The sequence below is a fragment of the Muntiacus reevesi genome, chromosome 8 (assembly GCF_963930625.1).
Source record: "Muntiacus reevesi chromosome 8, mMunRee1.1, whole genome shotgun sequence".
In the NCBI taxonomy this organism is placed as follows: domain Eukaryota; kingdom Metazoa; phylum Chordata; class Mammalia; order Artiodactyla; family Cervidae; genus Muntiacus; species Muntiacus reevesi.
This window is the reverse complement of record NC_089256.1, coordinates 31,824,468-31,836,725: the sequence shown is the minus strand read 5'-3', so window position 1 is coordinate 31,836,725 and position 12,258 is coordinate 31,824,468. Positions and strand designations below refer to the sequence as shown.

The 12,258-nt window shown below is 42.9% G+C and overlaps 1 protein-coding gene across 5 annotated transcripts in view; it reads left to right on the top strand.

Moving 5' to 3' along the window:
- The window catches only part of ANKRD28 (ankyrin repeat domain 28), a 195,498-nt gene extending 185,990 nt beyond the window's left edge, over nt 1-9,508 (top strand). For all 5 annotated transcript variants that reach the window (XM_065943348.1, XM_065943352.1, XM_065943349.1 and 2 more), the window contains 3 exons: nt 132-214; nt 1,167-1,258; nt 7,614-9,508. In XM_065943348.1, the coding sequence (XP_065799420.1) occupies nt 132-214; nt 1,167-1,258; nt 7,614-7,900 (462 nt within the window). In that variant the 3' untranslated portion in view covers nt 7,901-9,508. The remainder of the gene's footprint in view (nt 1-131; nt 215-1,166; nt 1,259-7,613) is intronic.
- Nucleotides 9,509-12,258: the final 2,750 nt, after the last annotated feature.

Genomic DNA, 12,258 nt, shown 5'->3' with positions numbered 1-12,258 from the left:
TTTAAGACATTAGCCAAGAAAATGCATAGTATATGAATGGTGATATATGGACGAAGATTGGGGTGTATTGAGTGTATAAAGTTATCTTTGATGGTGCCGAAGTTTTTAAGAGTTATTTGTCATAATTTTAGGGTCATGAAACTAGTGCCTTGTTAATACTGGAAAAGATAACAGATAGAAACCTCATCAATGCAACCAATGCAGCTTTGCAAACGTGAGTACTTCCAGTGTCTAGTGTAAACCTTGTGACCTTTAATTATAAAAATGATTAATGGAATTCTTTTCTGTGATTGGAATCAGTCTGTCACAGAAGCAATTAAAAAGTAAAAAACAGTTCTTAAAATTGACAAAACTCATTTCTAAAATCATCATAATTAAAAGACATTATTTTAAAAGTTTTTGAATTGAAACCCTTATTCTTGAAAATTATAGGTTGTTTGTCAATCCAGTTTTATGGTGGAAAGTAATACTATTCTGTGTGTTTTATGGCAACCAACTGAAATAATACACTTAACAACAAATGAGGCAAAAAGTTTTATACATGTCTGTAGCTAGAGAGATTTCAGAAATAATCAGGTCTTTAATGTGAACCGCCAGTTCTGGGTGACTGCCTAAATCCTGGCCCAGCGTCTTCCATTATTCCTCACTATTTTCATTTGCTGTTCTGCTTTGAGACTTAGTGAAGAGAAGAATCTTACAATAATGGTTCCCATTCAGGTCTCAGTCTCATCCCTTAAGGGTCCAGAATGAGTCATGGAACCTGTAAACTGTTTTAAAAACCTATTGGAACTTGTGCTGTTGCAGTTTACAGTTTTATTGTTTAATACATGTGTTTGCCAACTACATTTCTTAACGCAACTTAAGAATGCAGTTTAGTTAGTAAATCTTTTTAAACATTGGTCTTGAGGGAAACTGGCACGAGGGTCTGGAGGAGGTGGGAGCTGCTGCTGGCTGGTGCTGGGTGCAGCGCTGATAGGTGCTCCGAGTCCTGGGTCTTCCGGGCCTCTCTCCCCTCCTCACTGCCGTCGGGACCAGCGGCCCCCGGTCTGCGTCTGTGGGTCTCCATGGCCTAGCGTAAATGGTCTTCAACAACCAGGGTAGAGAGTGAGCACACGCATGCGTGGGCCTGCACACATGGACGTGTACACATATTGTTTTCTCTCCAGACCTCTGCATGTTGCTGCCCGAAACGGGCTGACAATGGTGGTTCAAGAACTCTTGGGGAAAGGGGCAAGCGTGCTTGCAGTCGATGAGAACGGTGAGTAGTGTCTGCTTCTTCTTTCCCTAACCTGCTAGAGGCGTTGGCCTTTCAGTGATCCACACTTGAAGGAAGGGAGACTTGGGGACTTTTCACTGGTCAGAGAGGAGAGCTGGAGTTAATACTGATGAGGGCTTACACTTTGTGGCAAAAGGAACGAGGGCAGGAGAAACAGGGAAAGTCCATCTAACAGGTGAGCTCCCGAGTTTCATGCATCTCTTAAATCAGAGTTGTGTTTGCCTGCTCAGGCACTCAGTCGAGTCTGACTCTTTGCAACCCCATGGACTGTAACCCGCCAGGTTCCTCTGTCCATGGGATTTTCCAGGGGTTGCCATTTCCTCCTCCAGGGGATCTTCCTCAACCCAGGGATCGAACCTGAGTCTCCTGCATTGGCAGGCAAATTCTCTTTACCAGCTGCAGCAGCTGGGAAGCCCAAATCAGAGTTAGGATTTATTAACTTTGGTTTAGTGATATCACCTTTGTTATCTTAGTATTCAAAGAATTTGTTCTTTCAGCAAACATTTATCAAGACCCTTACTTGAATGCCAGGTTTTATCAGAATCTAGTCTTCCCATCCGGGGCCTATCCTCTTTGCCCGCCTGAGGCGGTCTCTGTAGCGTCTCTTTGCTTTGTGTCCTATAATAATGGCTTTTGTAGGATCTCTCTGCAAAAAGAACATCATTTCTCTCATCATAACACACCTCTCATTACTCCTACTGCTCCTGCTGTGGCCGTATGTCTCTGTCCCCCTTTGCAGCACAGTTACTCAGGAGTCGTTTCTCCCTCTGTCTCCAGTTCTCATCTTTCTTCTCCCTTCAGTGCCCTCTGGTCAGACCTTCACCCCACCACACTACAGCACTGTGCTCAGCAAGACCACCAGTGACCTCCACAGTGTTAGGAATCAACTCTGCTTTGACTTGACATACAGAATTCAACACAACTGATTATTCCTTCCTTCCTTAGGAATAGGCTTTTATTGTGGAATTTTAAATGTATATGAAATACCAGATGTGAAGGTTGCAGTCTGCCATAGCTAGTGTCTGATATTCCCCCAAGTAGTCTCCATACTTTGCATTTGCAGCACGCTGTCCCCTGGACCAGTAGATGCAGATCACTTATGGCAGGATAAGGGGGAGGGTCAGAGAGAATGCATATGATTTTTATTATAGTATCCTTCTTAGGGATGTTCTTCATTCACAAATATCTGATTCCTTGAATTAGTAACTGGATAAGGGTTTGTAACTTCTTGTTTTGTTGTTAAATAATTATATTTACTAGAACTGAATATTTTTTATTTTACTGATTTTTTATTGAAGTATAAGTGACATACAACATTCTGTTAGTTTCAGGTATACCCATTTTTTTTTGCATAAACTTTCTTTACGTGGCTTTCTGGACTCCACATTTTCTTAGTTTTCCTCCTACAGTACTATCTTCAGTTTCTTTCACTAAGTTTCTCTCTCTTCTCCTCAACTTGTTGCTATTGGAGGTCTCTCAAGTTCAGTACTTCATTCTTTTTGCTTTCTCTACACATCTACTTCTGCTTCATTGATGACACTAAAGCCTTTTGACTGTGTGGTTCACAACAGACTGGAAAATTCTTAAAGAGATGGGAGTATTAGACCACCTTACCTGTTTCCTGAGAAATCTGTATTCAAGGTCAAGAAGCAACAGTTAGAACCAGACATGAAACAACAAACTGGTTCAAAACTGCGAAAGGAGTACATCACGGCTGTGTATTGTCACCCTGCTTATTTAACTTCTGTGCTGAATATGTCATGCAAAATGCTGGGCTGGATGAATCACAAGCTGGAATCAAGATTGCCAGGAGAAATATCAACAACTTGAGACACACAGATGATACCACTCTATTGGCAGAAAGCGAAGAGGAACTAAAGAGCCTCTTGATGAGGGCAAAAGAGGAGAGTGAAAAAGCTGGCTTAAAACTCAACATTCAAAAAACTTAAGATCATGGCATCCAGTCCCATCACTTCATGGCAAATAGACGGGGGAAAAGTGGGAACAGTGACAGACTTTATTTGCTTGGGCTCCAGAATCACCGCAGATGGTGACTGCAGCTATGAAATTAAAAGACACTTGCGCCTTGGAAGGAGAAAGCTATGACATACCTGGAGAATGTATTAGAAAGCAGAGACATCACTTTGCCAACAAAGGTCTATATAGTTAAAGGTATGGGTTTTTTCCAGTAATCATGTACAGATGTGAGAGTCAGACCATGAAGAAGGTTGAACACCCAAGAACTGATACTTTCAAACTGTGGTGCTGAAAAAGATTCTTGAGAGTCCCTTGGACAGCATGGAGATCAAACCAGTCAATCCTAAGGGAAATCAACCCTGAATATTCATTGGAAGGACTGATGCTGAAGCTCCAATACTTTGGCCACCTGATGCAAAGAACTAACTCATTGGAAAAGACCCTGATGCTGGGAAAGATTGAAGGCAGGAGGAGAAGGGGATGACAGAGGGTGAGATGGTTGGATGGCATCACTGACTGAATGGACACGAGTTTGAGTATGCTCAGGGAGATAGTGAAGGAGTGGGGAGCCTGGTGTGCTGCCGTCCACGGGGTCACAAAGAGTTGGCCACAGCTTAGTGACTGAACAGCACCACTGCCTACATTCACTCTCTGGGTGACCTCATCCAGTTCTGGGGTCCCAAACACTGCATCTGTGCTGAGAATGTGTGAATTTATGTCTCCAACTGCCTGACTGGTAGCATACCCTGTGAATGTCTGATGCACAGGTCCAGAACTGGACTGCTGACCCTCTCTCCCCCTGCCAAGCCTGCTCTCTGCACAGCCATCCTTGGCTCAGCTGATGACCATTCCCATCCTTGCAATTGCTCCTTGATGCCTCTCATACCCAGGGCACAGTTCACAAACATGTACTATTGATCTGCCTCCAAAGTATATTCAGATATGCCCACTTTTCCCCCTCTACCACCACCCTTGGCCAGGATCCTTTTAAAATACGTGGGAGGGGCTTCCCTAGTGCCTCAGTGGTAAAGAACCTGCCTGCCAGTGCAGGAGACACGGGTTCCATCCCTGGTCCGAGAAGATCCCACACGCCATGAAGCCCATGTGCCCACAACTGCTGAGCCTGTGCTGCAGCTGCTGAGGCCTGAGTGCTGTAGGCCCCCTGCTCCGCAGTGAGAGCAAGCACCACAGTGAGAAGCCAGCACTGAGGCCAGAGAAACGTGTGGGGAGCTGCTGCTCATCCGCATCTCAGTTTACCGATGGTCCTTAGAGGATCTCTCGGGGCTGACCAAATCTCAGTTTACCGATGGTCCTTAGACGATCTCTTGGGGCCGATTGTCAGCTCTTTCTGTTACCACACCCGCTTGTCTCCTCGTCGTCCCACCTTGTCCTGTTCTGCCACGCCAGCTCCTCACACCGTGTATGTGATGGTGTACGTGCATCATGATCTTTCTTCCAGCTTCAAACACTCTGTTCCCAATAGTCTTTGACTAAACCCTTCACCTGTTTCCAGTCTTAGCTCAAATGTCATCTATTCAGTGAATCCCATCCCAACTACCCTTATAACACAGCCTGCTGATCACCCCCATCGCATTCTCAGTTCTTTTTACCCTGCTGTATTCCTTCCTTTTCCTTCTTTCCACGGAGCGTATCTTCTCACATACGAGGCAAGAGTCTGTGCTCACAGATCTGTGCTGAGTCGCTAGAAGAGCCCTTGGCCACATCAGGCTCAGCGGGTGTGTGTAGATGATGATGCGGTGAGCAGTGTGCTGAGTCCCGCAGACGCACGGTAGGGTCCAGGTCAGCCCACTGCCTAGAGTGGCAGTGAGAATAAACAGGCTGTCCCAAGGCCTGTGAAGCAGTTCAGTTAGAATAAACCTGGAATGCTGCAAGAGATATCAGAGAAGGTATCCCCCCAAAGTGCCTTCTGAGCCAGAATCCAAAGGACAAGTAAAAACACAGGAGAAAACTCTTAAGCTGAGAGAGTGGCATATTTAACAGAGATACAACGCAGGGCACTGTGACTACTGAGTTACACCACACCTGAGTCTCTTAGGTCAAGTGGCAAAGGATCTTTGTGTCAGGGAGAACAAAGCTAGTCTGAAAGGGAGCAAGTCTAGACTAGGTAACAAGTTCACAGTCACGGTGGAAGGAGGGAGTGGGCAGAAATACGGCAGAGATGTTGGAGGTGAAAGGACATTGATGTTTCTTCCCTCCCCAAGCTCCGATGAATCCCGGATTCATCGGAGCCTGGGGAGGGAAGACATGGCCTGCTGTCTGGCATGGAGCGATATGGGCAGGGGAGGGGAGGCCATTGTTTAAGATGAGAATGTAGGAGGAAGAGCTGGGTTCACTTAGGAACATGAGAAAAGCTCACTGGCAACTCCAAGTGGCTAATTGAACATCGACATATGGATCTGGAGCCCAAAGTCAGCAGGATCTAGGTTGAACGTAGAAATTTGGGAATCGTTAGTTTAATATAATCATGAAATCCATAGAAGTGAGTGGTACCACCCACTAAGATAAGTTCAGTCTCACCTAATTTAAAAGAAACTTTCAGTGTCAGCAAATTATAGTTCTGGAAATAAGAAGCAATATAGATTAAAATGCAGAGCCTAAATTGCTAACCTGTATAGGATATTTGGTCACATTGTGAGGCTGTAAATCAAATAGCCAGTAGACAATCTTTGTTGGTCATTTTCAAGGTTTTATATTGCTTTTGCATATGAAAAGGATAATAAACAGATGACAATGAAGGTCGCCTGTGACCTAATGTCTTCTTACATACTTTGCAATATGAGATTGTAATCAGGGTCCAAAGTTGGTAAGTCATAGTAAGTACCCATCTTATTTTGTAATCAATTCTAACCTTCAGATTAATGATCCAATTATAAATTGTTCCAGTAACAAGAGAGGTTGACAATTTAATTAGACTCTGTGTTTTTACTGTCTTCTTTCCTGACCCAACCAAGTGTTGCCAGTTTGTTGCACGGATACTTGGTTGCGGTGGTATTGTTCAGTTGCTAGGACACTTTGTGACCTCATGAACTGCAGCACAGTAGACTCCTCTGTCCACCACTGTCTCCCAGAGTTTGCGCAAATTCATGTCCATCCTCTGCCACCCCTTCTACTTTTGCCTTCAGTCTTTCTCAGCATCAGGGTCTTTTCTAGCAAATCAGCTCTTCACATCAGGTAGCCAAAGTACTGGGGCTTCAACTTTAGCATCAGCCCATCCAATGAATATTCAGAGTTGGTTTCCTTTAGGATTGACTGGTTTGATGTCCTTGCTGCCCAAAGGGCTCTCAAGAGTCTTCTCCAGCACCACAGTTTGAAAGCATCAATTCTTCAGCACTCAACCTTCTTTATGATTCAACTCTCTTTATGGTACATGACATGGAAAAACCATAACTTTGACTAGATGGACCTTGTCAGCAAAATGATGTCTCTGCTTTTCAATACACTGTCTAGGTTTGTCATAGCTTTCCTTCCAAGGCACAAACGTCTTTGACTTTCATGGCCGCCGTTACCATTCTCAGTGATTTTGGAGCCCAAGAAGATAGTCTGTCACTGTTCCCACTTTTCCCCCATCTATTTGCCATGAAGTGATGGGACTGGAGGCCATGATCTTAGTTTTTTGAATGTTGAGTTTTAAACCAGCTTTTTCACTCTCCTCTTTCACTCTCATCAAGAAACTCTTTAGTTCTTCTTCACTTTCTGCCATTAGGTTGGTGTCATCTGCATATCTGAGGTTGTTGATATTTCTCACGCAATCTTGATTCCAGCTTGTGATTCATCCAGCCCAGTATTTAGAGTTAAAGTCAGTCTTCTGCTAAAGAAGGGAACATATGCAAAGGAAACATTTGTTTGATTTAGGAGCTTTAAACCTGTTTATGTTTTTCTCAATGGACTATGACTCCAAAAGAAGTTAAATGGTGGCCATGTGTTTTCATTGAACATGCATATTTTGAGCACCAGCTCAGAGCCTCATTCACAAATTAGTGCACATTTAGGCTTCTCAGTATGTAATCCCTTCCTTACAGAGCTTCAAATTAACAGTAAAACTCCCCCAGCATTCTGAATGAAGTTTTACCAGACTTTTTTCCCCCTTATTCTAGCCTTATACCATCCGGGACCTCGGTTTCCTCTGTAGTCTGTTAGGTCTCCTCCCACCCTAGGTTTCTATGACCTCCCTCTTTTACTATTCATTACAAAGTTCTGAATCATTTTAATTAAGCCAGCTTATTACATAAGCCAAGTAATTTAAAATATGTCTAAGGTTGAAGACCAGGGTAGGTTTACTACCTTTCTTTAGTGAAGTAAGTCTCAGGATGAGTGTTTTTAACCTTGTCTTTAATTCCAGGCTATACCCCAGCTTTGGCCTGTGCCCCCAACAAGGACGTGGCGGACTGCCTCGCGCTCATTCTGGCCACCATGATGCCTATCTCATCAAGTAGCCCTTTATCATCCCTGACATTCAATGCCATTAACCGCTACACCAACACCTCGAAAACTGTCAGCTTTGAAGCCTTGCCCATCATGAGAAATGAACCCAGCTCTTACTGTAGCTTCAACAACATCGGTGGGGAGCAGGAGTACTTATACACCGATGTGGATGAGCTCAATGACTCCGATTCAGAGACCTACTGACAGGCTGAGCCAGAGACCTGGAGAGGTGTTCTGACACTGATGCTTCAAACTGTGCTTTTTCAGGAAAAAGGCACTTTCTTACTCACATACAAACGCAACCTAAGAGAGTGCAAACAGAAGTATGATGACATTAGGAAGAACAGTTTTACAGGAACATTTTACAAAAGGAACTGCTGGAATCTTGAAGCAGACTTGACCAGAGGAGAACACTTGATGGCACATAGCCTCGTCATTGTGGACTTTGGGTTTGCAGTGCCTGGAATTATCTGGGACACTGCACCCTGATCTGCTCACACAAGCAACACTATCATGAAAGAAAAGATAAGGACACTAGATTTCAATTTTATCAATAAAACTACAACTAAATTTAAGGGCAATAAAAGTTTGGTACAATAGGCATGATGTGCACAGCAAATTGCCAAAGGACCAAATAACTCGGGTTTTAACAGAGCACCGCTTTGTGGAAACTGGAGCGGGTGAAACTAGACATTATCTAAACCAAACTTCAATATTTCTGAAAATGAAGCTGAGATTTGGTTTTCAATGTTGATTTTTTTTTTTTAAAAGAAAACATCTGAAAGCCTTCTAATATGTATTAAACCATGAGAGAAAGCAGATGTATTTTTACATTTTTTTTCTTTTACATAAAAATTTTAAAATTCCAACTTTTATAATAGAATTGAAAACCAGCTGACTGGGTGCAGTCAGGGTGAAAATATTTGTGATGTAGACATGTAATAGATTGGGGTCAGGCTGTTGGTTGCCGGGTTTTGAATGGTTTAGGTTTAAAACTGAACTATTTTTGTTTGAAAATGTAAAGAATTTCCTCAAAGAAGGAAATTTCGTAAAATCAGGAAGTGGATGATTTTCACCCTGTTGCAGCCCAGTGGTCCTGGGGAGTGGCGTTTCAGCCTCACTGCTTTGGGTGGTACACTTTGGTCACCTTTGTGTCTCCCCTGTGCCTCCACAGTGGACTAGGGTATTTTTGTTGTCATTGTTTAGTGAAGAATCAAAAAGAAAAACTCCCTTGCTACTCATAAGTTAACATCATCAGGTCTCTTGGAAGGCATTTCTATACTGGGCAAGGTTTAAAATACTAAAGCCTTTAGGTCTTATTCACATTTAAAGTAGCGTGTTTATAACATGCTAGATTGGAAGACTGCCTTCCAAATAACAAAAAGAGGGGGGGGAAGGCTGATGTTTAGGCTTTTAAATGACAATTTATATGGGTCTGCTTTTACTGTAACTGTCACCTTCCCAGTGAAAATGATTTCACTTACGTAGGGGGGTCTTCCAAGTCGGGATAGAGTTCCATAAATTTTCACAAAGTAATTCCCAATTTCATTTTATTCTTTTTGTATCGTGAAACTGGAAACTTTATGACATTGTAAATTATCAGCTGGTTTTTCTGAATATAAAGTGTGAAAACACAGAACAGTATTTTGATCTATTTGATAATTTTGTGGGTTTTTGAAGAATTAATGAGCATGTAAATAGAAATAGTGACTGCTTGAATACTGTATTTACTTGCACTCTTTCAGTACATCAAGATTCCTGTATATTTTAGAGTATAATAAAACACAGATGTGAGTTGTATTTAATGCATAATGTATTTGTATCTGTGCATATTACTTAAAAATCTATAAAGTTTCTAGGGCATTGACTACTAGATTTTAAGCATTTTTTCTAAAATATTTACAGAAATTATAAATGTAATTGTCCATCTTTTCTTTATAATATAAAGAAGTCATAATGGGCCCTTCCTAATTATTAGTGGTAGGAAAGTGTATATGCATTTTAAAGACAGCAGACTACATTTTCTTTTGTACCTTTTGGAAAAAAAAGAAAAAACTCAAGAGGATTCTAAAAGTATACATATGTGTACTTTCTCTTTCCTTTTAGGATTTCTCTTCTGAATTCCCTGAGGGAATTTCCTAGAGTCTCAGAATTGAAAGAGACCTGAGGTTCATCCAGTCCAGCATCTTAACAAATGCAGGAGCCCCTTCTACCAGTGTGACCCTTCCACCTTGAACACTTGCAGTGACTCTACCTCATCAGGCAGCCCACTCAGTTGCTGAGCAGCTTCAGCTGTTATAAAGGTCTTCCTTAGGTGGAGCTGAAGCCTCCCTCCCTCCCAGGAACTTAGGCCCTTGGGCCCCGGGTCCGTCCTCCAAGAGAACATGGAGAACCTCAGCAGGATGACACATGCCCTCTTCTCTTTTGCAGGCTGTTGGATTCATCTGCTGAAGCGATTTCCAGAAGGACTCAGACACACTGTTAGATTTACTGCCTCTGATGAAACTCAAGGTGTGGCTATAAAGTAACAAGCTGTTCTTAATTTATCCTCAGACGCACCAGAACTCAGAGCTTGCATCATTTTACGTACATGATGCCATGACTAGAAATACTTGTGAAGTGGGTCTTCCGATCACTTGCCCACTAGGGAACTATTCCATTGCTTTATGATCTCATTTTGTGATAGGCTGTCCCCTGGCTTGATCAGCCGCTTCCTTTGGTTAGCACCAGATGAGGGGAAATCCCAAAGTATCGTCCTGAGCAGTGTTGGAACACCACTGGTATTGTTGGAGGAAATCAGCAGATTCCTTGAATGAAGGGACACAGCACCCTTTATAGTTAAACCTTGTGCGTCAAAGGCGTTCAGGCCCTATTCTGTAATGGTTTTTATACTTGTACAGAATAGAAAAACCTGTTTGTTTTTTTAACTTCTGCTTGGAAGATGGCATCTGAAGTATCTGATGTGTATTATAGTACCAGCTTTGCTCTGGAACTACTTTTAGGGCAGTGGTGATAATAGCAAATAACCTCCTTTAACAAGACACACAACTCAAACCATACCGTTTAGGTCAGGAGCTGTCGATTTGGGGTTTAATTTGGCTTAAATGAGACCTTTTAAATAAAGTTTTTTAATGCAATAAATCAAGTGTCTTTTCTTTTTCACGTGCAACCTTCTTTTCCCTTAAAATATATGACTGATGTTGAATTGTAACTGGTTTTTACCTTTCTTTAGTAACTTATTGAATTTTCAATAAAGCTGTTTCAGAATTTAGATGAACCTTTCTAAACAAACATTTTAAATACAGTTATTCAACAGATACTTATTGCTTGACTGTTACATGCTTGGGAATGGGAATGGGCAGAAAGTGAGCCTCCAAACTGGGGTCTTGTCCTCTTGGAGCTTATAGTTTCATCATGGGAAGGTATGTACCTAAAAGTGGAAAGTGAAAGTGTAATTGATGAGCTGCTAACTGAAGCAAGTCAAGACTACAAGATCCCTGTGGGAAGGGTAGGTACCTAAAAGTGGAAAGTGAAAGTGTAATCGATGAACTGCTAACTGAAGCAAGTGAAAACTACCACAGGATCCCTCTGGGAAGGGTGATCAGAAGACTTCTTGGAAGAGGTGGTATTTGGGCAGAACACTGAGGAACAAATCTGATTTGAGCAGGTGGAGAAGGGGCAAAGGAGAGCCTGACTGAGAATAGAATCTGCCGCTCTTAAAACGCTTGGTGGAGGGGGGTGGGTGGAGCGGATATCAGCACTTGGTGTGTAAGCCTACTGAAGTATGTATTATGCACAGAGATTAGATGGAAGTGAGAGCAAGTAGATATAAATAAGTGATGGGAGGAGCAGGCCAAGAAGACTTGAATAACTTGGCCAAATCGTCTTAATGCTGATAATAGTAACAGAAAGTGCATATACAGTGTTTGTCATGTACCAGGCAAGGTTGTAAGTACTTGAAATCCATCTCTTAATCTGCACAACTGTCCTATGAGGTGGCGCCTATTCATAGCACCATTTAACACAGGAGGAATGAGGCAGAAAGGTGAGCTGACTTCTGCCTGAGCCGGTTTGGCCAGTAATTCATAAGGCCCAGAGTCACATCCAGGCAGTCGTTCCCACCTTTGGTGCTCGGTCACCTGATGACCTCTGATAACGCTTTCTAGTCCTTGTTGAGATTGGCCATTTTGAAACTGGACCATATGCTTGACGACTAAACAAGGTAAGTTCCTTTCAGTTTTATTATCCCAGGTCACAAGTTTGAGAAGAAACACAGGTAACCGCACCAGATGTTTACTGAACACCTGCCGTGTCCCAAGAACTGCACTAGGCTCTGGGCATAGTGCAGAGAAGGCAGAGCGTTTACCAGACTCTGCCCTCCCGTTGGAACCTCAGAATGACAGCTGCTCGTGTTTCTGCTGCTGTTGCTGCTTCAGGTCTTGTCAAGCTAACATCCTCACTTCTGCCTCTGCAGGTGGCCGGCGTGCTTGGCTGGGTGATGCTAGAGCTGCAGCCTGGCTGGACCTGACCACGTTGTGAACTGGGCTCCGTCTGCCCCCTCC